Source organism: Amblyomma maculatum, chromosome 2 (assembly GCF_055883805.1).
Source record: "Amblyomma maculatum isolate TAMU_Amacu chromosome 2, ASM5588380v1, whole genome shotgun sequence".
In the NCBI taxonomy this organism is placed as follows: Eukaryota; Metazoa; Arthropoda; class Arachnida; order Ixodida; family Ixodidae; genus Amblyomma; species Amblyomma maculatum.
In genome coordinates, this window is record NC_139345.1 from 98957074 (window position 1) to 98979097 (window position 22024).

Genomic DNA, 22024 nt, shown 5'->3' on the forward strand with positions numbered 1-22024 from the left:
CGGACGCCGCCGCTCGTTTGCCTCGGCGCCAAGCTTCTCGCCGACCGGCGCCCGGTTACGTGCCTGCCGCAGTGTAGCCGCGAGCAAGCCCGACGTACCGTCGCCGCTACCACCGCCGCTAGGCCTGCTCTCTCCGCTGACGTGAGTGCCGTTACGTGGACCTTCGAGAAGTGGTCGCGACTGAGGCGATTTTTTGTTCCATATCCATCATCTGTTTGACTAGCCGTGGGGGACTGACTACCCCTCCCCCACACTTTATTATTTATTTTGCTTTGACTGTAGGAATTGGGGTTGCAACGGCGAAGCGCGTTATTTGTGCTACTTCGTAGAGCCAGATTGGCTTGACGGACTCTCAATGTCGAGCGCGTGGGGTCCGCTGCAACATGCCGGGCACGGTATTTAATGGGTCCTTCCTTACGCTCTTGCTTATTCGCCGCTGTTCCCTTTTTTTTCTCTCTCTCTCTCTCTCTCTCTTTCTCTTCGCAACCTCCCCCCCCCCTTTTTTTTTTTTTTCTTTTTCACCGTAATCTCACTCCCGTCAGCTAAAAGGAAAATAGCCAAGCTCATCCAGACCAGTCCTTACGTGCCTTTTGAAAAAAATCAAATAAATGCGTATTAAGCACTTACAAGATTCTGTAGCTGAGATCTTGCTACCCGCCACACGAGGGGGCGGCTTTCCTGCCTAGCACCTCTTTTCGCCGCGTTCTTATATTTAACGTAGTATGCGTCGCCATTTACGTTCTTTTGCCGTGCTGTAGTGACAGAGCAATGTTAGTTTTTCCTCCACCTGCGTGCAAGTGGTATTGCCACAGAGTCGCGACAGATTCCCGCGACGTCACAGTCTATCTCGCGAGCTTGCTTCCGATTGCCGCCCCGCTTCTCACCTCCGGGAAGCTTGTGGTTTCTTGAGACGCGCCCGCAAAACGTCCCGACGGCTGTGTGTGAAGCTTCCACCGGCTGAATGGACGTCTGGGTGGGTTCGACCTCGGCGCTCGCGCGCAACCTCGTTGTAAGACTCTCCGCCGGCGCGGCGTCCTCTTGAATTACGTGCTCGAGTTGCTGCGACAGTGGGATTGTCTAGCACTCGGTGTTCAGTGGGTGTCTAATGTTGCATCGTTGATACCTGCGCGTCGTTTGCATGCCCAGCGTGTGCGTGATGCCTGGGATAGTCGCAAACGGGGACAGCGAGGTGTGTGCGACGTTGGTATGTATGCCATTTGACGTGTCTCGCTTCCGCCCTTTCGCGGCCTCTGCAAAGCCAGAGCTCTTTGCAGTGACGTATTTGTAGATATCAGACGGGAATGCGTTGCCAAGCAGAATACCTTCGGTTTCCCGGTAGCTGCTGTCGACGTCTTCGTGAACTACTCATATCCGCAAACTAGTCGTTTCGCAAGCTTCGGGATTATTTTCATTTGTGAGAGGGCCTATGAGGTCGCACGACCGGAGCAAACCCGCTAAATTCCACCGTACAGCGCACGATTCACTGCCGAAACCGTTTCCTAAAAAAAGTCGTCGCTATATTGCACCGCAGCTGAGGTGGAATTCGTATGTGCTTTTCTATTTTTTTTTTTTTTTTTTTTTTTAATTTCGGTTGTATGCACCACTCTTCCAAGTGCACGCCTTGGGCGCGGTAGCTTTTGCTTAATTTCTTACGTTTGCCAGTAACCCGCTTTTCGTGCTTCTTTCGCCATTGAAGTGAGGCTATCCTGTGTGCTTTCGGGAGTCGAACCCGCGGCCTTGCGGGCTCTGCTACAAACAGGGGCTCCGTCGAGCGTCTTCGATATAGTCCTTCACCTCGCTTCTCTTGGAGCGCCGTGCAGTGGCGCCTTTTCATGCTCGAAGAAGCCGCCCACGCTGCCGGCCTTTTGTCTGCCTTTTTCCCGGACGGTGCACTGCTTCGCCGGAGGAACGAGTGGTGCGTGCACATCATGTATGCGCGCGTGCAGCGTCTCGCGCGTTTGTTGTGGTCGCTTTTGCTCTTGGCGACGCTTCCTTTGTGCATTGTGCGCCGGGCCGCATGGGCGATGAAACGAGCCTGCTTGCATATACCGCGCTGCTCGGTCTGCGGCAGAGTCCATTACGGGTGCACTGTACAGTGATGGTAGCTTTCGAGGTCGGCTGGTAATAGCAGACAGAATGTACCACATGTCGGCTGGATGAAGATAAAGAAAAGTCATTACTTGCTCCCGTTACAGCGGTAGCCGAGCGCGTATCGAACGTTGTTGTTGCGTGCGCTTCTTTTTTGTTCGTCGCCTGAAGCATGCAAATTCTCAGCGGGGTGCGTGCAGCTGGTTGGAGCATTGCCGAGCTCTGTTCGCTGGTCGATGGCGAACTCGTGTGGCGTGAGCGAAGAGGTGCTTGTTATCCAAGGAGAGGCTGAAGCTATAGCGTCCGGAGCATGTGCTCGCGCGCAGTTGTGAATGAAAATCTGGAAACGTGGGGCAGGGGCGCAGGGCGACAGTACATACAAGTGCATTTAATCCCGGCGATTACTGCAGTCGGCCGCTGAGTACGAGGTAGCGGAATCGATTCTCTGCCACGCTTCGATGCAGGTGAAATGTGCAAAAGATGCTCGTGTACGCGTTTAAAGGCCCACGGATAGTCGAAATAAATTCTGAGCGCTCCACTGTTTGATACCTGCGTGCCTAAGTGCGGCTTTCCATACGTCTACAGTGCGTTGAGAAGGCTTTCGGAGCAATAACATCATTATCTGTAGGATGAATTCGAGTCGGTTCATTTGCGTGACAATAGGGCTTTATAATGTGATGAGAGTTCGCAAAAATACGACGAATTGAGTCTCATCTCATCGCGATATCAGATTTGTGTTTGTGCTTTGCTCCTTGAAGCGTGAGACTTTCAAATCTATAGTTCGGAAGGTTGTTTCCTTTTGCGCTACACCTGCACAGCGGTTCGCCGGGGAAAAGCGCAGTTACGCTGATTGTATCGCCTGTGGTAACAGACTATAACAGCTCTCCTGCGGAAACATTTGTTGCTGGATTTCAACCGCACGTCCATCCTGTCGTACGTGTTATATTTACGCAGGAGTACCGCGTCACGTGGCGCGCTCTCGCGTCGTGCGAAAGTGCTATGTGCACACTCGGAGCGACCCCTGCGCGGTTCACTTTGCGTGAAGTTGGTCACGCGTCGCGTATCAAGAGAGTTTTGCCCTCGGCGAGTCTTGGACCGAGCTCCCGTCGACCACGCAGTGACCCTCCTCGTCCCAGTGCTCGCGTCTTCTTCACTGCACGGTGCGCGAACACGCTGCCCAGCCGAGCAGCGCGCGCTTTCTCCACGTGGTTCAGAGCGAACGGAAGCGCGCGACCGCGCGTTTCTAGGAAGAAGAGCAGCGGCCAGCTAGCACGACGGAGGCTCACGCACCGTGACGCCGAAGGCCCGGAAGAAGAAGCTCCAACCGTGGGAAATATGAGAGTGACCGCCGCTGCTCTGCGCAGGGCAGCGTTACGGTGAAGGCCGTTGTGCCCCGCGGGCGCTTAATTGTGGCGCCCGGCGGAACGGCACCCAGCCCCCGCCGTGTGTGTGTGTGTGTGTGTGTGTGTGTGTGTGTGTGTGTGTGTGTGTGTGTGTGTGTGTGTGTGTGTGTGTGTGTGTGTGTGTGTGTGTGTGTGTGTGTGTGTGTGTGTGTGTGTGTGTGTGTGTGTGTGAGAGAGAGAGAGAGAGAGAGAGAGAGAGAGAGAGAGAGAGAGAGAGAGAGAGAGAGAGAGAGAGAGGGGGGGGGGGGGGGGGGGGGGGAGGATGAGGATACTCAACGTTCGCGCAGTTGTTTTCTGTACTGCGTTGCGTCGTTTTTATGACTGTTGTTTCTGTTGCTGAGGCATACCAAGGCTTTACTCGGCTCGGCTGCGGCTGGAATGATTCCGGCCAAAGGGGAAAGAAAAGGAATATAGTTGCGTGTGAAGCGTCGACTACAATTTGTGCTTTTACGCGACTGACGAACTCTCGTCGCTTTTGTCGTCGAAAGGCGAGCCTCCAGCAAGAAGACCAGCGCTAAACAAAGGCTTTGAGTGGTCGGGCGTCGAAGGCCCTTCCACAGTAATTTTTGATAACCTGGCGTCCAGCCGCCGCGCAGAGTATACGTGCGCGCTGCACACGACTGTGATTGCGCAGAGGAAAAAAAAAAATAAAATCGCCCGTTACTGCGCTTGAGAGTGGTTTCCTAGAAATCGTATACGTCGTCGGTTGCCCCCGCCTAGCCCTCACAATTGTCTCGAGTGCACGTTCTGGTCGGGTCTCCCTCTCTGTCCTCTTCAACCTCCGCGAAAAGGGCCGAGCCAGACCGCTGGGCCGCGCCTTGTCGAGAATTGGGCAACCTCTGCGGTATTCTAGCGAGCAGTTCTCGTCAAGTCGTCAACCGAGTCTGAGGAGGATGTCCTGCCGTCACTGTCCTCTCTCTCTCTCTCTCTCGCTCCCTTTTCCGCCCCTCGAGTTTGAGCACGCGCGCGGTTTGTTAAAGAGCAGGCGGAAGAGAGGGACAGATCTGGTGTCGACGCTCAAACGCCATAAACGTCGGTCGTCATTTAGCGACCATTGTGGTGCGTTCCTGGAACGCGGTCGCTGCGGACCGCGTGCAGTTGGTGAATCGCTTTTGAGGCGAGCTATTCAGCGTGCTCTGTCGCAACGGCACTCGCGTAGTATGTGCGTATATCTCTTGCGTGTGACGTAATGTGGTGTGTAAACCCAGTTTTTTCTTCTTCTTTTTTTTTTTTTTCCCGCGTTTCCGGCATCTCCGTCTCGATCTTTGACCGCGTGCGAGGGAGGGGTGCGGACAGCACACTCGGCGACGCTGGCAATGCGCCCGCCATTGTTTCCGGTAATGAAGCACTGTGTTCTTGTTTTCACCGCGAAAGGCTTTGTTACGCGTCTGAAAGGTTATATCCTGTCCTTGTAGCTGCGCGTTTTGCGGGCGTTTTTGGTTCTCTACCTTCCTGCTTGGTGCCGCAATCGTAGCTTCTTTACAATGGCACATAGTGCTAACCTGACAACTCCTCCAACTTTCCGGATTTTATTTCTGCCCCTTATTGTGCGAACGGGCATGAAGACTCTCGCATGAATGTCGCCTCGCGCTCTCACGGCTGGTCGGATTGGTCTGTTTGGCTGATGCTGGCCGTTATCTCCGCCAGGTGGCGCGCTCTGTGCGGGTGAATATATAGACAGCGGCGCACGGCGGTTTCGTCGGCGGACGTGAGAAGAAATCATAGAAAATTGATTCCACAATAAGTTCAGATGGGACGCTTTTCTTTTTTCCTGGTATGCGGCTTGTAGCGCCCACCTAATATTTCTGGCGGGAAATGGCGCCAGGACCGTCCAGCGTTTGTGGGAAGATCGGGATACTTACAAAGAAGCCTTCAGATACGTGGACATGTTCGTTCCATTCGCGAGGAGAGAATCCTCACACCGTGCATGCACGTAAAAAGCAAACATCGTTTTGTGCGATCCTAACACCGTCTCAGCACACGTGCGGGAGATCGCTCTCGTTACTCGACTCCTCCCTGCATGCGCGCACAGCACCTGTCGCCTCTGGACTCATTTCGCTGGCCATAAAAGCAAAGAAGCACCGTCCGCCACGCGTTTACGGCGTCGTCCGGGCGCGATAAGGGCCGAGTGTCCTTCTTTTGGTGCACTTCCACTATCGGCCGCGCGTCGCAGGTCCCTCTTGCCGTATAGATAACGGCCGTGGTGGACCTCCATCATCCCGTATCGCGCCGCGTCGCTTGTCTTCGCGGTCTTCTCTCGGACCGAAGGAGCAGCAAGCTTTCGGCCGCTTTTCTTTGCGCGCGCAGTGGTCAGGTGCTTCTTAAGAAAGGGAGGGGCCCAACGCGTTAGATACGCGTTTTGGTTGTCCGCCGCTGCCACTCGAAGAAGCCGAACTCCGAACTGCTGTTCTGGTTCCTGGGGGACACACGCCGCAATTCCCTCCCGTAAACAGCCCGAGAGACTGACGCAAGGATAGAGAGAAAGAGAAAGCTGTTGCCGGCGTGGACGTTCGATTCAGTGATGGTGGCACGTGAGTTCGCAATTAAACCGCCTCGGCACACTAGCATCTTCTTGCGACTTTTCCTCGGAGCCGCTGCGCAGAAGGCCTGCGCGTAGACACAGCGACGGAGTGTGTGTCGTGTGGTGGGTGCGTGCCTGCGGCGTTCGCCGGCGCTGGGTTTGGAGAGCACAGGATGGCCCACCACCGGCGTCCGGACCCTGGTGTGCGTTTGAGCTGGACGTCCGCCGAAGGCTCATCCGTGATGAGCGTGACGCTGTGGCGCTCTTCGTCCTTCTGCCGTCGGCAGCAGCAGCAGCAGCACCGTCAGGATCCGCCGCGCTCGGCACTCGCGAAGCGGGGCCTGGAGCGTTGCAGTTCGCTTCGTTGCTGGTGGCGGGAACGCAGGGGCATGGCCAACGAAATGGAGCACGAGGAAGAGGAAGAAGAGGAAGAACGACAAGCTGTCCGAAGAAAGAAGGGTGATGGCAGCCCCATGGGCAACAGCGAGTCCGTTGACCAACGCGGTCGTCCCGCCGGCAGGGGCAGAGGTGCGCCGTCTTCGACCAAGCCGCTCACGCGTGCTTCGCTGATGTCCTCTAAGGTACGCCGCAACGGAGGCAGGTGACGAGGCGCTTTTATGTGCATTGCCACTGTCAAAAGTGCCTGTTCTGTCTGACCTCTTGCGTTTTAAAAAACGAGAGAACAGAAACACCGGTTACGATTTAATTACCCCAAGATGTTGTCTTTCCTCGTATTACTGCCGGGCTCCCACTGGCCAACGCGCGTCACCCTCGTACTCTTTCTTCCGGGCTGATGTGACGCTTTCGTTTCTTAACATGCTCGCAGTACTAGTCAGAGATTCTTACTCTTGAGCCACCTTTTAAAGTGCCGCTGGTCTTCTAAATTAAGTGTTTTGAGATGGCGAAGTTCTGCTGAATTCCTTTTCGGCTCGAACCAAATTGTTGCAAGGCCACCGGTCGTTATGATGTTGGTCGCGTTTCGGGGCTACCTTCTGATGAGCCCGCGATAATGAGGAGCTCACACTTCTATACTCCTCGTCTCCTTTTTTCCCCCAATCGGAGACGTCGCTCGGAGGAAGCGCTGCTGCCTCTGCGCTAATGTCCTCTTGGCGCATTGATTTGCGCTGCGTCTTCTATGTTTTGCCTTCTCTCGCAAAGTGTAATGCCACCATGCTGTATTTATTTGCGAGAGAAATGTTCCCTAACGTTCTTTTTTTTTTTATATATATATAAACGTACCAATAAGCAAAGACAAAATTAGGAGTTATATTCTAAACGCCGTTTATACGCTCTCGAAGAGAATGAGGCTTGAGTAAAAAAAGGCTGATAGATTGGAAATTACTAGTAGTAGACACGTAGTCGCAAGGGGAAGAAAGAACATCGGTACAGTCTATTGTATAGGAACATTGGTGCCAAGTGAATGGTACGCTTTGTGTGCCGGCGTTCGTTGACTAACTTTTGGATATGTAGAATAATTCGCCTCTCTGTACGTTTATCTTGACGAGACTTAATCTCATGCGTGGAACTGTGCACGCTGTGCGCATTGTTCTTCGGCTCGTATAGGTGCCTCATTCATATTCACCGCAATTTCCGCTTCCTGCAATTGCAGCCGAGCTCGACACTTCTTCTGTCCGACGGAACCGAACTCGTGACGACATCCTGGCGTGTTTTGACGTTGCCGCCGTCGCTTTTTGTTCGCAGCTCTCGAATGGGCGCTCAACTTCGAGCGGATATTGACGTTGTTGCTCTGGAGTGTCCCGAGTCGCGTTGCCTCGCGATGATTGTACCGTCGCTTCTTGTTGCTCCCACCTGGAATGTTAGGCGCGTATAGTGTCGTCGTTGCAACGGCATTGACGCACTGCACGAGATTGGAAGCGTCAGCTGCTCTGATATTGCGTGCATTCCGGAGAAAAATGTTTGGCTGCTATGGAGACCACTGTCACGCCTTTCTTCGCATAAATGTAAATTATATCGAGGTTTTAATCTGTTTTCTTTTCTTTTTTCTTTTACCGGTCGCAACGGGGAGTGGCTGTGAGGGATGGCACTACTGTTTCAGAAAAAAAAAATAAATATAAAAGAAGAATGCGGCACTCTGTACTATCGCTAATGGCTTCATGTTTACGGCAGGCAAAGAACGTTGAACCGCTTAATAGAGGCGGTTGTACGCCGTAGTCCTAGCTGCTGCCTTATATGAGAGCGCGTGTGAGCCAAGTTAGTTTGCCGGCGCAACGCTCACGTCGACAGCGAAACCGGAATTGTCGTCTCGTGACTTGACTCGACACTACAGGTAACCTTTTAATTAAGGCGAACGCCTTTCCATCGTTGTCAGCAGGAGCTGTCTGCAGAGGCAGTCACACTTTCGAGAGCGCACCATATATGGGCATTGGTAAACAGTAACTAATCGAAAGGTAGTTAACGGGTCGTGCAGTAATGAGTAACATGGTAGGTATGCAAATAAATAATTTACTAATTAGGTAATTAGTAATTGTAATTAACGAGAAGCGAAACGCCTGAAGCGCAGTCAGCAGCGCCTCGCCTCGCCACTGAAGCTGTACCAAGCACCACGATCATCACACCTTCACTAGTACTAATGGCTAACTAGTCACTAACTAGTTCTTAATAGGCATTACTCATGGCTAGTCGTGAGTAATGACTATGACGCCATATTACGGTGACGTCATCGGCCGTGACATCATGACCGGATATGATGTCACCCGGCTATGCCACATAACCAGAAGTGATAATGACATCACATTTGGTCATGACGTCAGCACTAATGATGACGTCACCAGACGATTCACGCATATACGAAGTTGACCCCGCCGAGCGTCCGAACCAGGCGTCTGTGCGGCGCCTTTCATTGGGGCGCTTCCTCGAACGCCGCACCACAGAGTAATAGAAATAGACGCAGTACAGCAGGCATCAGCGGCGTTTCAAATTGGTTGACACCAAAGGACAGGCGCAGTGTCTGTTACAATTGTTGTGGCAGTAGGAAGAAGGAAAAGAAAATGCACGGGCCTGCTACTGGCTCTAGCTGAGCCATCTCCGCTGCCTGATTCATTGATTGATTGATTGATTTATAGGAAGGGAAAGGCGCGGTAACTGTCTTCACTTGTTTTCTGTAGACACCTCAACCTCGCCGTAAGGGAAGGGAGGAAGGTGGGAGTGAAAGTGGAAAGACCGATGCCTCGTGCCGGACAGAAGAGAAAATAGAGAAAGAAAAAGAAGAGGGAAAGAAAGACGCGCGCCGCAACAGCCGTCGTCCGCCGCCGAAGCGGTGGCGAGTGCAATGACGGCCTACAACAGATAAAAATTCGGTGGCAGGCTAGCCCCCGCCGCAAGTAGCAGTGACCTACCTGTCCCAGCCCCATCAGGGCCAGAACCAGCCAGCCTCCGACAATTCTGGTTGGAATGTCAGATCCCCTGTCACAATTCTCCGCGGACACCTTAACCGACCAGTAAAGAAGAGGAAGGTGGCAGTGAAAAAAAGAGAAAGAGGCGCCGGTAATGAAAGGCTTCGGACCACTTCGCAACCGACGCTTTCGCCTCATCGCACTTAAGTTACCTAATGCAACGTTCAGCGTCTCGCTTTTTTTGTTTCCTAACGTTCTCTCTCTCTCTTTTGACGTAGGAGCTGGGTAGTGGCATCGACTTAAAGTTTACTGTCATCTGTGGTCGCGTATATCGAGCAAACCGCACCTTGAGTTGTGTACAAACATTCAGCCAGCTGCCCCGAGGGCGCCTGAGCAGGAAGAAAGTATGTTGTCTGCACGGCTTGTTTCTTTGAAAGGGACGCTTTCTCCGCAGGAGCTTTTTGGATATCTACAGAGTGCGATTGAAGCCAAGCTCTCCAGGGGAAAGGAAAATGGTCGTAGTGATCGGTTCGACCAGAGTTCTAGCAAAAGGCAAATTATCGAATCATTTCAGATTTTGTAAAACAATAACTTTCCGATAGCGCTCCAGAATCTGTGCTGGAGAAATACGCAAGCCTGCTCGTTGCTGCTGCACACAGTACATCGCGCACCCTTTGTAGAGATTACACCCGGGGAAGTTAGCAGCTGCGTCGTTGGCGACATTGTGTAGCAAGCTGCGCATATTCTTTCAGTTTTTTAAAGGCGAGAACCTTTCTAGACTCATAATGGAAATCTCGCGTCGTCGAGATTTGTCCGCGAGATGTGTCAGCGAGATTCCGCTAGTGACAGATACTGCGCCTTCCTTATAAACTAATTGTAGAACGCTGGTGAACTTTGGTGCGTTCACTGGAACGCTGGTTGTGTTCGACAAAGAGCGAGCGACGTTATGTGTGCATATAGTAGTAGACTGAGTATTCTAGTTCACTATACGTGTGCTGCACGCGTATAGACAACGCTCAGGCTTTTGCATTTCTCCACCGCAGATTCTGCCGTGCTCTCCGAAATTCTCTTCTAACTTCAATTAAACGGCACTTTCCTATCAATTTCACTCGTTTATTCGGCTCATTCGTGTCGAAACACGCCCACTTCCGGTTTTTGACGTGGCACAATGACGTTACATACCGACCTCGACATAACTACGTCACTATTCCGACGTCCTCATAGGCCAGGCGACCGAAAGTGAGGGATCACTTGGACGTCACCGTTACTACTGTTGGCTATTTCGACGTCAGGTTCACTTAATCGACTATAACTAATGTCTCCACATCTACCAATTTTTTTCCCTGGCGACATTTTTGCATCCTCTATCGAATACAGCCATTCGTGTTTTCCTTCGGGGTGGCGCAGTGGTTACGGCGCTCGACTACTGTTCCCAAGGACGCGGGATCGAATCCCGGCCTCGGCGGCCGCTTTTCGATGGAGGCGAAAAGCAAGGCGCCCGTGTGCTGTGCGATGTCAGTGCACGTTTAAGAACCCCAGGTGGTCGAAATTTCCGGAGTCCTCCACTACGGCGTCTCTCATAGCCTTAGTCGCTTTGGGACGTTAAACCCCACAAACCAACCAACCAACCGTTTTTTCCTTATCGCCTCTCACTTCGACGCAGTCAAGCCGACAAGGTTCTGTGCCAAACTAGTTTTCCTCCGAGGAGAGCTGAGACCAACTTCTTACATGCTCAGACAAGAAGACGCAGCTGGCGCTTGTCGCGTGGGTCCAGAGCGTCGCCCCCACCTGGGGGCCACGCCAGGCCGACATGCCTTAATTATTACTCTTTTGGCATTAAAAGTTGTTTCTCTCTCTCTCTCTCTCAAACATAACCACGTAATACTTACGCATTAAAAAAAAAGTTAGAGAGTGTATCAGGTTTCTCAAGAGGAAAATGGCGAAAGCCTACCCTTCCTCCCCTATCATTTGCCTCTCACCGTTTGCCTCTTATCGGCGTTCGTTGCAGTGCTGCATGCAATTGATTCACAAGAAGGGAAAGGCGAAGTGTCACACTATCTTCAAGTGCGAGTCTGGACGAGCACATCTCGCGGAATATGACAGATCACGCGCACGGGATTTCGTTCCATTGGCCTAGAAAGGCTTCAGCCTTAAATACGTAATTGCTAGAGACCGTGCTTCATAAAATTTGCATGTGCTACCATTACCTGGGTGTCGCGTCCGACAGCCTTACTGCTGCCTTGTTTTGAGGCCGCCGCTTATTGGCTCAGTGCTGCGGTGTCCGCGCGGGGCCGTTCTTTGAGCGACGAGTGGGCGCCGCCGTCACCGCTACGTTGCCCGCAGGGCGTTAGCTCCATCTCGCGCGGCGGCCGTCGCACCGGAGCAGTGCCGTTATCGCCTCGTCGTCGCGGTCCCGACCCAGTTACAAGCGCAGGGCGTTTTGGAGCGCCGTCTCTCCCCCGTTGGCGCCGGCCGGCCGAAGTCTACGAAGCAGCCAGGAGTAATAAAGGACGAAGAAAAACAGGAAACGTTGTAAAGGCCGCGCTGCTTTGAGTGCCTCGGGAAGTGCGTAAAGCAAAGATACATATAAAAAAAAAATAAAAACTGCGACGCGAGCCTACAAAGCTGGCGCAAAGTACGGCCGCGTGATTCACCTCGATTTTTGTTTTCTTCTTTTTGGTAGGCGTTTTTGTTTTTCTGCTCAAAGCCGCCCTTTCCTCTCCATTCTCTTCCTAACATGGTGATTGGCGTCACGGGCCGGTTTCGGCCGCCGCCGCTGGGACCTCAGTGCTGAGCCGGCGGCAGAGGGGCAGTGAGAAGGCGAGCGAGCGTGTAATCGACTCGTGTCACTTCGATCACGATGTTGTTTGTTTGTCTCTCTCCGGGCGCATTCTTTCTTCGCTCCTCTGGGCGCGTGTTAGCAACGGGTCGGCGGGCTCGCGCATGGCCGACGTCTGGCCCTCCGTCGCGAGCCACACCCCCCTTTCCCCGCATGGTGTGCACGCGCTTTCCGCGTCCTGGTTCGCGCCGTTCGCGTGGACGAGTCTGCGCCGGCCGGGTGTCTTTCCTCTCCGGCCGGTGATGGGCGTCGTGCATCACGAGGGAGGGAGGCGTTCGGTTCGAAGACGGCATACGTGCGCTTTCCGAGACGACCGACTACTGTGCCGGAGTTCCCGGGATCGAATCCCGGCCTCGGCGGCTGCGTTTCGATGGAGGCGAAACGAAGTGGCGTCCGTGTGCTGTGCGATGTCAGCGCACGTTAAAGATCCCCAGGTGGTCGAAATTACTCCGTAGCCCTCCACTACGGCTCCTCTTTCTCTCTTTCCACTTTCATTCCCACCTTCCTCCCTTCCCTTACGGCGCGTTTCGGGTGTCCACAGAGCAAGTGTGACAGTTACTGCGCCTTTCCCTTCCTGTGAACCAATTTATTATTATTATTATTGCGCCTGAATGACTTTGTACCCTGGAAAAACTTAGCTTAGCGGTCGGCCGCTGCCGCGGCCACGTGTTTACCCGCGTATGGGACTTGCGGGACCGCGAAATATTTCACTGTGCTCCCAGAGATACGGAGCAGCATTTTACCTGTAAAGAGTCAGAGTCGCGTTTGGCGAAACAGGACAGATGTGTTCTGACAGCAGGACAGTGTGTAGCCGAGAAAGCCGGTGCGTGGAATGTAACATCAGCAGTCCGAACTCTTAACCAGTCTTTCCGCGGATCTGCGTAGCTCATTCAATAGTCTGGAAAGTGGGCTTGACAAGGATTGCAGTTCGGAGCAAAAGAGAGCCATGGACAAGACGGGGACGTGGTAGCACGCATTCCCCGTAGGACACATTCGTAATAAGGCATGTTTCTGCCCTTTTTACCTTTCCATTCTTTTCCAGTTTTCAAATGCCTCTCTTCGAGCTATTTTAGTGCAGTACACATAAGCAACACTGCTCCACATGACCACTGTCAATTCTCTCGCATCTGATAGTCAGGCGTCACGATCGCACATGGGACATGGAGACATTACTTTTCTCGATGTCGTGTATGAGCCGCAGTCTCGTACATCCCCTTTAAGGTCCTTAATGCTGGCCTTATGCTGTGTATTCCTAGATTCGCCGTAGTAAGCGCGAAGCTGAGTTCATGTATGGGCGAGAACAGTTTTGTGCGTGCAAAAGAAAAAAATCTCATCCATTTCGTCGAGATATCGAGCTGCACACGGAAGGCGTTTTCCACCGCAGCCATTTCACTCTGCCGAGTTACGACAGCCTCGAACGCGTGCAATCTCTACTACGAGACCGAGAGCATTTCACGCTACCCCCACACTGCAGCCACTGGGCTCCGTGGTCTTCGCCGTGATCGACGCGAGGACGGCGTTTTGTCAGCTTGTGATTGATGCTGTGGCGGCGATGATACTATTCGCGGAAAAAGAAGAAACTTCGGCTCGCAGAGGTTAGAGGAGAAGGACGGAGAGTCTGTCTCTCCCCCTTCCCCCCGTTTTTTCGCGTCCCTGAAAAGCCGACTTCGTCGGCGTACGCCGGTCTGAAGGGCGAAACTTTTCCGCTGGCTGCGATTGATGGCGACACCCTGTTGAAGAATGCGTGGTCGTGGGTAGTGGCTACGACGTGTGCTCTTTTATGTGCTCTGCGCTCAGCTCCGTTCTGCTCCAAACTGCAATATTGCTCCAAAACTGCTGCCTCGATGTTCTGCCATCACATTTAGAACACACATTAGATGACTCAGTTCAGTTATGAAATGTAGAAAGAAGCAAGCATTCGGTTTGCTACTAATCTTTTCGAAATTGTTCCACAGTTCAATTGTGTTATTTTAAACATCTATACATGTTGGAGATGCAGATGTAGTCAGCAAAGCATTGAACGTTAAGTAGAAAGGAATCGAATTGGCTATTTTTGTGTGTCAGAAACGAAAACTTGCAATTAATAAAACCGTTTGACCCTACAACATGCTCCAAACTCTAATTTTAAAACGCGTACAAAAGAGTACACAGGCAAACATGGAACTAAACATATAACTTCCAGCACTCGTTCCTCGGTGACCACTCCGTCACTCCTTTCTTCCCGTATATCTCAGGTCAGTGTCTCATCGCCCGTTTTCTCAAGCGCAGTCCGGCAAGCCATTGAATAAGCGCGAATTCGAACGAGATACAATAGTACACACGACGCCCCAACTCCTTAGCGCGGCGCCCGAGTGTCGCCAGCTGGCTCGCGTCGCATAAGCCTTGTGTGACACCGTCACAAATTCTGACGAAGGCAGCCTCTCCGTGCTGCTACTCTGAATGTCATTGAGCTGGAACGTCTGAACAGAAAAAGACTTGCCACGACGTAGGCTTGTAGCGAGGATGCTTAATATGCCCATGATGACTGCTGAACAGACGAGGTCGAGGCGATCGATGCTGGGTTGATTAGCATGGAACGCAACCAGAAGCGGCAGTGCTGCTCGAACCCTCCACCCCCACCCCTCCCGGTACTGTACGTTTACGACGGTTGTTCAGTTTTCCACTCTGAAAGAGGACGCCTTTCTTTCTCTCTTTCTTTTCGTTATTATCCGTTTGGCTTTAAATTCCGACGTTTTCAAATATTCGGGTCGGTCATGTAGAGTGTAGAATCGGCGTCATTTTTTTTTTCTCCAATAGATAAAAACGCGTGCGAGAGTCCGTCGTCTCCTTTGCTTCGCCAGAGGTCGAGCGTGGATGAGCACGCGCTGTGCTCACGTTTGTTTTTCTTTCGCAGAAGAAAAAGGCGCCCGGCGTCTGGATTTCAAACCCCCCTCCTTCTCCTCCTCTTTCCTGCCCGCGCGCCGCCTGGCCTAACATCTGGCATCACGTCTTGCAGTCGTGGCACCGAAGTTGGAACGCGGAACAGCGCCGTTTTCGTTCTGGGTACTGCTTCTTGAAGTTCGTTTATTTATTTCTCATCCTCTTCGCTCAGCTCTTCTTTTAAGAATGGCGCTCGCTCCGAGCCATTTTTGGTGGTCCCTTTTCCCTTTGAAGTCTCTTAACGACTTGGCGCGCCAGACTCGAACTTCCGTGGCGATTCGTGGAATATCGCGTGGGTTGCGCTCCGTTTCCTTCCGCGTCGGAACACGTGTCTCTCTGCGCCGGGAGCAGCTCCGCCAGCGCGAAGTGTGCGACTGTATCCGGAGCCTGCCCCCCCTCGATCCATTTAATGTGTCTCGATAAACAAGGCCCCAAGGGAATCGGCTCGTGAGCATCGTATTTTAGTGAATGGATTGAAGCTTGGGATCGATACTCTCCCTCGATATTATATCTCGTTTGATTATCGCCCTCTTCTTGACTTTCCATTATCCTAATGTAAGACAGGGGAGGTGGGTAAGCATGCAGTTAGTTCTCTAGTCAGTATGAATTAATCTGCGTTCTGTTTGTCGTAGCTAGTACACTTTGTCAAAGTTTAAAAAGGTTGCTGATAGGGATTATGGACGAAAAATCGTCATCTGCAGCTACTGCGCTGATTATGCGTAGGCGGCGAGGGAGTTACGAGAAAACGTTCGTGTGCGCTTTTTATGTCTGTCTGTGCTTATTCCACGTGACGCGTGTCCATCCGGTTATGCGCCCACTGTTAGCGCTTACTTGCTCCGGCGGTGCTGGCTGCAGGCTCGCTCTTTGTGCATCGTGAAGCCTCCGTTTCCCAGTGGGATTGATGGGCGGAGCTTCCTGGTGAATGCCCGTTTTTCTCCGCTTCCTCAAATGCGCGCGGCGAGGCTCGTTTGTGTACGCGTGCGTGCCTTTGGTTCTCCTCGTCTTCTCTGCCGTCTCGCCTTTTCATCTAATTTCCGCATTTAGCGCGGAGCATCGTTAATCGTTCCTTTTCCCGTTGAGCACGGGTCTCGTGCGGCACGTACTTGGGTTCTTGCCGTTTTCGTCTTGAAACGCGCCTTTCTCTCTCGGCTCCGCCGCTTTCGTACTGCTGTTGCTGTTTCTTCGGTTTTCTTGCCTTGGCGGCGGTTGCCGCTTCCGGCGTTGAGGCTGGATACAACAGGAAACCGAAAGCAGTCGCTGGCCGCAGTGCTAACGCTTCATCTTGCCTATCAACGAGAGATGATTCGTAGGATAACTGCGTGTTTAATATATATATATATATATATATATATATATATATATATATATAGTTGGTTTGTGGGGTTTAACGTCCCAAAGCAACTCAGGCTATGAGAGACGCCGTAGTGGAGGACTCCGGAAATTTAGACCACCTGGGGTTCTTTAACGTGCACTGGCATCGCACAGCACACGGGCGCCTTGCTTTTCGCCTCCATCGAAAAGCTGCCGCCGAGGCCGGGATTCGATCCCGCGTCCTTGGGAACAGTAGTGTGTGTGTGTGTGTGTGTGTGTGTGTGTGTGTGTGTGTGTGTGTGTGTGTGTGTGTGTGTGTGTGTGTGTGTGTGTGTGTGTGTGTGTGTGTGTGTGTGTGTGTGTGTGTGTGTGTGTGTGTGTGTGTGTGTGTGTGTGTGTGTGTGTGTGTGTGTGTGTGTGTGTGTGTGTGTGTGTGTGTGTGTGTGTGTGTGTGTGTGTGTGTGTGTGTGTGTGTGTGTGTGTGTGTGTGTGTGTGTGTGTGTGTTCGCTAAGCCACAAGCGCTTAATTCTTTGTCTCTCTGCGCATGTCTTCCCTTTGAAACTGTACTGCGCAGCTGTGCCTGCTTCGTTTTATACTTTTTTATGCCTCGATTTTCTTTCTGGTTAAGATTATTTTGTAGACACTGATCGAAATCGATGTGCCTTTGTCGAAAACTCCCGCGTAATTATGGAATCTTGCGCTCATTGTTTCAGCTCCTTTCGCTCTCCGACCGCTCGCTATCTTCCCTCAATCCTCCACCCTTATTCACAATAAAGTTCTATCAGCCTCAGCCGGCCGGTCTGGTTCGCGCCCTTCATTTCTGAAAAGCGCGGCAGCCATAACGACATCTTTCGTTCTGGTACTACGTGCAAGGATTGCGCTCGTTTCTCTCTCTCTCTCTCTCTCTCTCTCTCTCTCTCTCTCTCTCTCTCTCTCTCTCTCTCTCTCTCTCTCTCTCTCGCTCTCGGCGTGTTTTATTTGCCCTCTCTCACTTCCTCGCAGTCGCGGCGAGTGATTTCTGTGTGCGTGCTGCCGCTCGATCCGGGAGTGCAATCGGGGGACTCCGTGAAAAAGCTCGCCCCATAGCCTTAATCGGAACTCGTTCTCCTGTTGCTCGACTGGGAGCAGCGCAGCGAGCTTGCTGTGCCGCCCCTTCTCCTCCTCTCTTCCGCGCGCGCATTTCGCTTTCCTCATAATCGTTGCTGCGTCGTAAACCCATCACTGCTGAAATGGCTGCCCGTGCTTTCTGTCATATTAGCGGTGTTTCGCAGCCGTTTTCCCGAAGACCGCTGCTGCTAGCAGCTCGCTGCGCATAATAGTCCCTCGTCGTTCCGAGTTTTTTTTTTCTTTTTTTTTTGTAGTTTATCTTTAGCCTTTTTTTTTTTTTTCCTGTTTCTCCACCTAAGCGTTTTCGTTGCCCACAGGTACACCGCTTGCCAAGACAGTTACGCGTTCGGCGACGGGAAAGAAGCGGGTGCGCTGAGCTCTGGGAAGACCGAGAATGGGTTTCTCTGCATCCACTGTGCAGAAGCACGCTGTGTCCGCGAAACCTTTCACGCCCAAGGGGCCCATACATAATACGCCTCTCCGGAGCGCTAATTTATCGCCTCTTGGGCGCTCGCTTATAGATATATAGCGCCCCGGGAGCAGCTTACGCGGGAGTGCCTGTGTTTCTGTGATCCTGCGGAGTGCGGCCCACGGATCGCCACCGGTAGGAAACTGTTACGCGCGCACAAGGCGCGCATTCACTGTACCCGAGTGCTTGCTCCTGTTCATCAATGCGTCGCGGCTGGCTGCCTTCCCCCCATGTGTGGGCGCGACTGCGTGGTTTTGACGCCGTCGTCACCACGAGCTGGAATTGTATTCTGGGATGGATTCTTGCGTGGGAAGCAGGCCCTCTCGTTCTTGTATACGTGGCGAATGTGGAATCTTAGGCATCCCGCGGCTCCGTTCGCCAGGCTGCACTTTTGGTGCACCGAACGGCTTCCAAGGGGGGTCTCCCGCCATCTCGGCCTCGCGCAGCTGCGGCAAGTGCCGATGAACGTTGTTTTCTGAGTATCGCCACAATTTTTTTTTTTTTTTTTTCGTTGCGAGTGCCGCAGCCCTTGCACCTGAGATGAAATGGCCTGCTGTGATTGTCTTTCAGCCGACGTCGGTTCTTGGGACTGCGGAAGCAATAAATAACCTAGCTTCTTCGGGCTCTTCAAATGGCGGAGACAGCTCCGGGGACGCTGGGTTAGCCGGTCATTTCACGACCGTTCGACCATGCTTCTGCTTTTCTTGTTGTCTTCTTTTGCGGCTGTTTTGTTTTTGTAATTGCAAGTGCCGTAGGCAAGAGGGAAGGAATAGCTCTCTGGGACGGATTTTGGCGGGAAGACTAAAGAATGCTTGTGCTTCGCGTCTGGAGAACAAGTCGTTGTTTTGTTTATAGCTTTACTTAGTTTTTGCATGTATAGAAACTAGAAAGTAATTTAAAAGTAATTGAATTACTCAGTAGAAACAATTGCAATGTAATTTCATTACTTTTTAGGAGCAGTAATGAGTAATGTAATTTAATTACTTTCCTGCGATTTTCAGCAAAGTAATTAGTAATTTAATTTAATTGCTTTTCAAGAGTAATTTTTCCATGTATGCTTTCAGGTAATAATGACGCGGACCCCGCCGTTCGGTGTCTCGCGGCGAGAGCGCGGAAGTTTCATTTCTTTATAAAGCTGCGCATTCGACCCCAGCATCAGTCGTGCGTGTGAGTGGATTATCGTTTTATGCGCGTGCCACGGCTTCGCTTCTGTAAATCGGAATAACCCATTCGGCTGCTCAATTTATATTTTCTTTTTCGCTCGCTGAGGAGGCGTACATTACAAGAACAAAAAGTCTCGCTGCTTTTCTTTTTTTTTTTTTTTTTTTTTTTGTATTCTAGTACAGTACTCGGCGTCGATTCTTGGCTTTTCCTCCGGTTGCCCTTGCCACATCGAATGTGACCTAGTTTCGATTCGCAATCGCTCGCTCCTTGCGATCGTCTTCTTTCTTTTGTTCATTTCCTCTGCCATTTGTCGGGAATCGCATTATCCGCCGTTGTGTGCTACGGCCCAGTCATTTGGATCCTTCGATCTCAATGTGCCAGTCATTCGCTTCGCTGTTTGTACGCGTCTCTAGGAGGTACGGGAGCAGTAAAAGGATGGCGTTTCGTGCGAAAGAGCGGTGGCAGAGGTGTGTGGCAGAGGTGTGTGGCTTGTCGCGCAATGATGTCCAGTTATCGGCATCGGCTATGGCTTCCAAAAATTGGGAACAAGAAAAAACAAACCGCAATGAACAGATTCGCACAGCTCGCACAGTATCTGCCTGCTACCAGCCTGTATATATTACAGCTGCCTATATTTCTATTATTGACATTCGCTCTTCTCCGCACCTGTGCAGTTACGACGAACACAGTGATACCCAGCGCTCTTCGGCGACCGAAGGGTTCTCGCGTCTCATCTGGCGAAAAATTGGCTGGTGTGCTGCGTTCACGCCCCTGGAGCGCTCACATGTTAACACATGGAACTGTTATATCTTCTCTGCGGAACGCGTGACAAAGTTCGAAATGTCGAAGCATCCTTGATAACATATTTAGCCACTTCTGTACCACAAAGGGGTGCGCCAGGGACTATGGGCTCCTGAACGGGCAGGCACTATCCCTACGGATGGGTGCGCTTTTTGAGCGTGATGAAGACTCCACTCACTGCCCCCCCCCCCCTTTTTTTTTGTTTTGTTTTTGAAGTAAAGTTCTCTCTCTCTCTCGACGTTCATTTTCTCCATGGGTTCAGTGAGAATCAAACTTTCGTTTTTCTGTTTGTTTATTTATTTATTTAACTTTATTTTATTGTGGTGCAATATGTGGAACCTTGACCGTCTCTTGTCCCGTCTCTGACTTGCACGTTTCTTCCGCTGTGTTGCAGGCGAACGGTTCGGCGGCGGGTGCGGACGAGGGCGGCGGCCCTCCGGCTGTGCGCGTCTGCATGCGCGCCGACGCCGAGGGCCGGTTCGGCTTCAACGTGAAGGGGGGTGCCGACCAGAGCCTTCCCATCCTGGTCTCCCGCGTCGTGCCCCACACGCCCGCCGACACGTGCTCGCCCAGACTGCGCGAGGGCGACCAGCTGCTGCTCATCAACGGACGAGACGTGGCTGGCCTCTCGCACGAACAGGTGGGCCACGAGAAACTCGAGCATTTGTGCACGGGGCATCGCTGCGGAGACGGTCGCCTTCGAAATTTTTGACCTAGAGCAGACGGCACCTCGGTATGCACGCGTGCAGAGAGCGTTCGGTAGTCCATTGTAACAGTCGTGCCCTTTAATGTACCTCTGGTTAATAAGGACAATTCGAACTGTAGACAGTTTTACGGGGAACCAAACTTTTTGGGTGTATTTACGCCTCGTTGGGAGGGAAACTCGGTGTCCAAACTATGGATAAAGTGGAAATGCTGAGAAGCGATTTGAATCCTTGAATGACAGTTCAAAAGAAAACTGCTGTAGCGTGCTCTCTGTTGAAAGACGCTTGTGTGGCATGAACGGTCGTAGTATAAAATACGTCATCCCGCCATCAGACGCTATTAGGCCTATCATGCCTGCACCACATTGAATATAACGGCGACTAGACTAACGTACTATGTATGGCGTGCAAAAGTTTCTAGAAGTCGAGAAAAGCGAATTTGGCGTACAAGTGCCATGTAGATTTAAACCAGCGCGAAACTAGAGACGAAGTGGAAGAAACCAGAGACGAGACGAGCGCTGAGCGACACGAGCGTCGTCCCTTGTTTCTTCCACTTTGTAACGTGCTTCGCGCTGCTCAAGATGAACCCTTCCCGACTCGCCCATATTTCTTTTCTTTGACGGTCACAGCACGCCATTCCACAATTTTCGCCTCGGCAGCTCTAGTCTCCTCTCACCAACTAATAATAACGGAGCCGTTATGGGCTTCTATTCCTGATGACGCGTCCTGGAAACTTTTGTCACCGAAAGTACTTCTCGCTTACAACACTGCAGAATTTTAGCCTCGCTGCCCATTTTATGTACATACGTGCGGGAGGAGACCTTAATCGCGAGATGTTCTTTTCTTAACATACTGTTTTCCTTACGATTCGTTTTAGGGAGCGCTGTACTATGGAAAGTTTTTACCCGCGTAAAGCAAGGCACGACTTTACACGTGTACATGGGTACGTTTCCGCCATGCTAAAAGTGTCGTTACTATATGTTCAACTTACCGAAGTGACTCATCTACAAGGGACGCTGTAGTGGAGGACTCTGGAAGTTTAGATCACCTGGTGGTGGAAAACTGAATACCGCGGCCGTGATTGAACCCGCCTCCTTGGGCCAGCTGTCGAGCGCTCGAACCAAGGTAGCACCGCGACGGGCCCCTAAATCGGTCGGTTATATTTAGCTGTTCATTATTGGTTACACTCAGTTAAGGGAAAAAAACAAAAACATCGGCGGCTTTACAGATCACTAGCGTATTTATTAGAAAATCAGATGCATTAATTAGAAAATAGCTCGCAAACTTTATACCCGTCTTGCTTGTTTTGCTCAGCCTTTAAGCTTTGCTGTCTGCGCGTCTTAT

The 22024-nt window shown here is 51.9% G+C and overlaps 1 protein-coding gene across 6 annotated transcripts in view; it reads left to right on the top strand.

The window, feature by feature from the left end:
- The window catches only part of Ptpmeg (protein tyrosine phosphatase Meg), a 305511-nt gene that overhangs the window by 262198 nt on the left and 21289 nt on the right, over positions 1–22024 (top strand). For all 6 annotated transcript variants that reach the window (XM_084594816.1, XM_084594818.1, XM_084594817.1 and 3 more), the window contains one exon: positions 20371–20616. In XM_084594816.1, coding sequence (XP_084450942.1) covers positions 20371–20616 — 246 coding nt within the window. The remainder of the gene's footprint in view (positions 1–20370; positions 20617–22024) is intronic.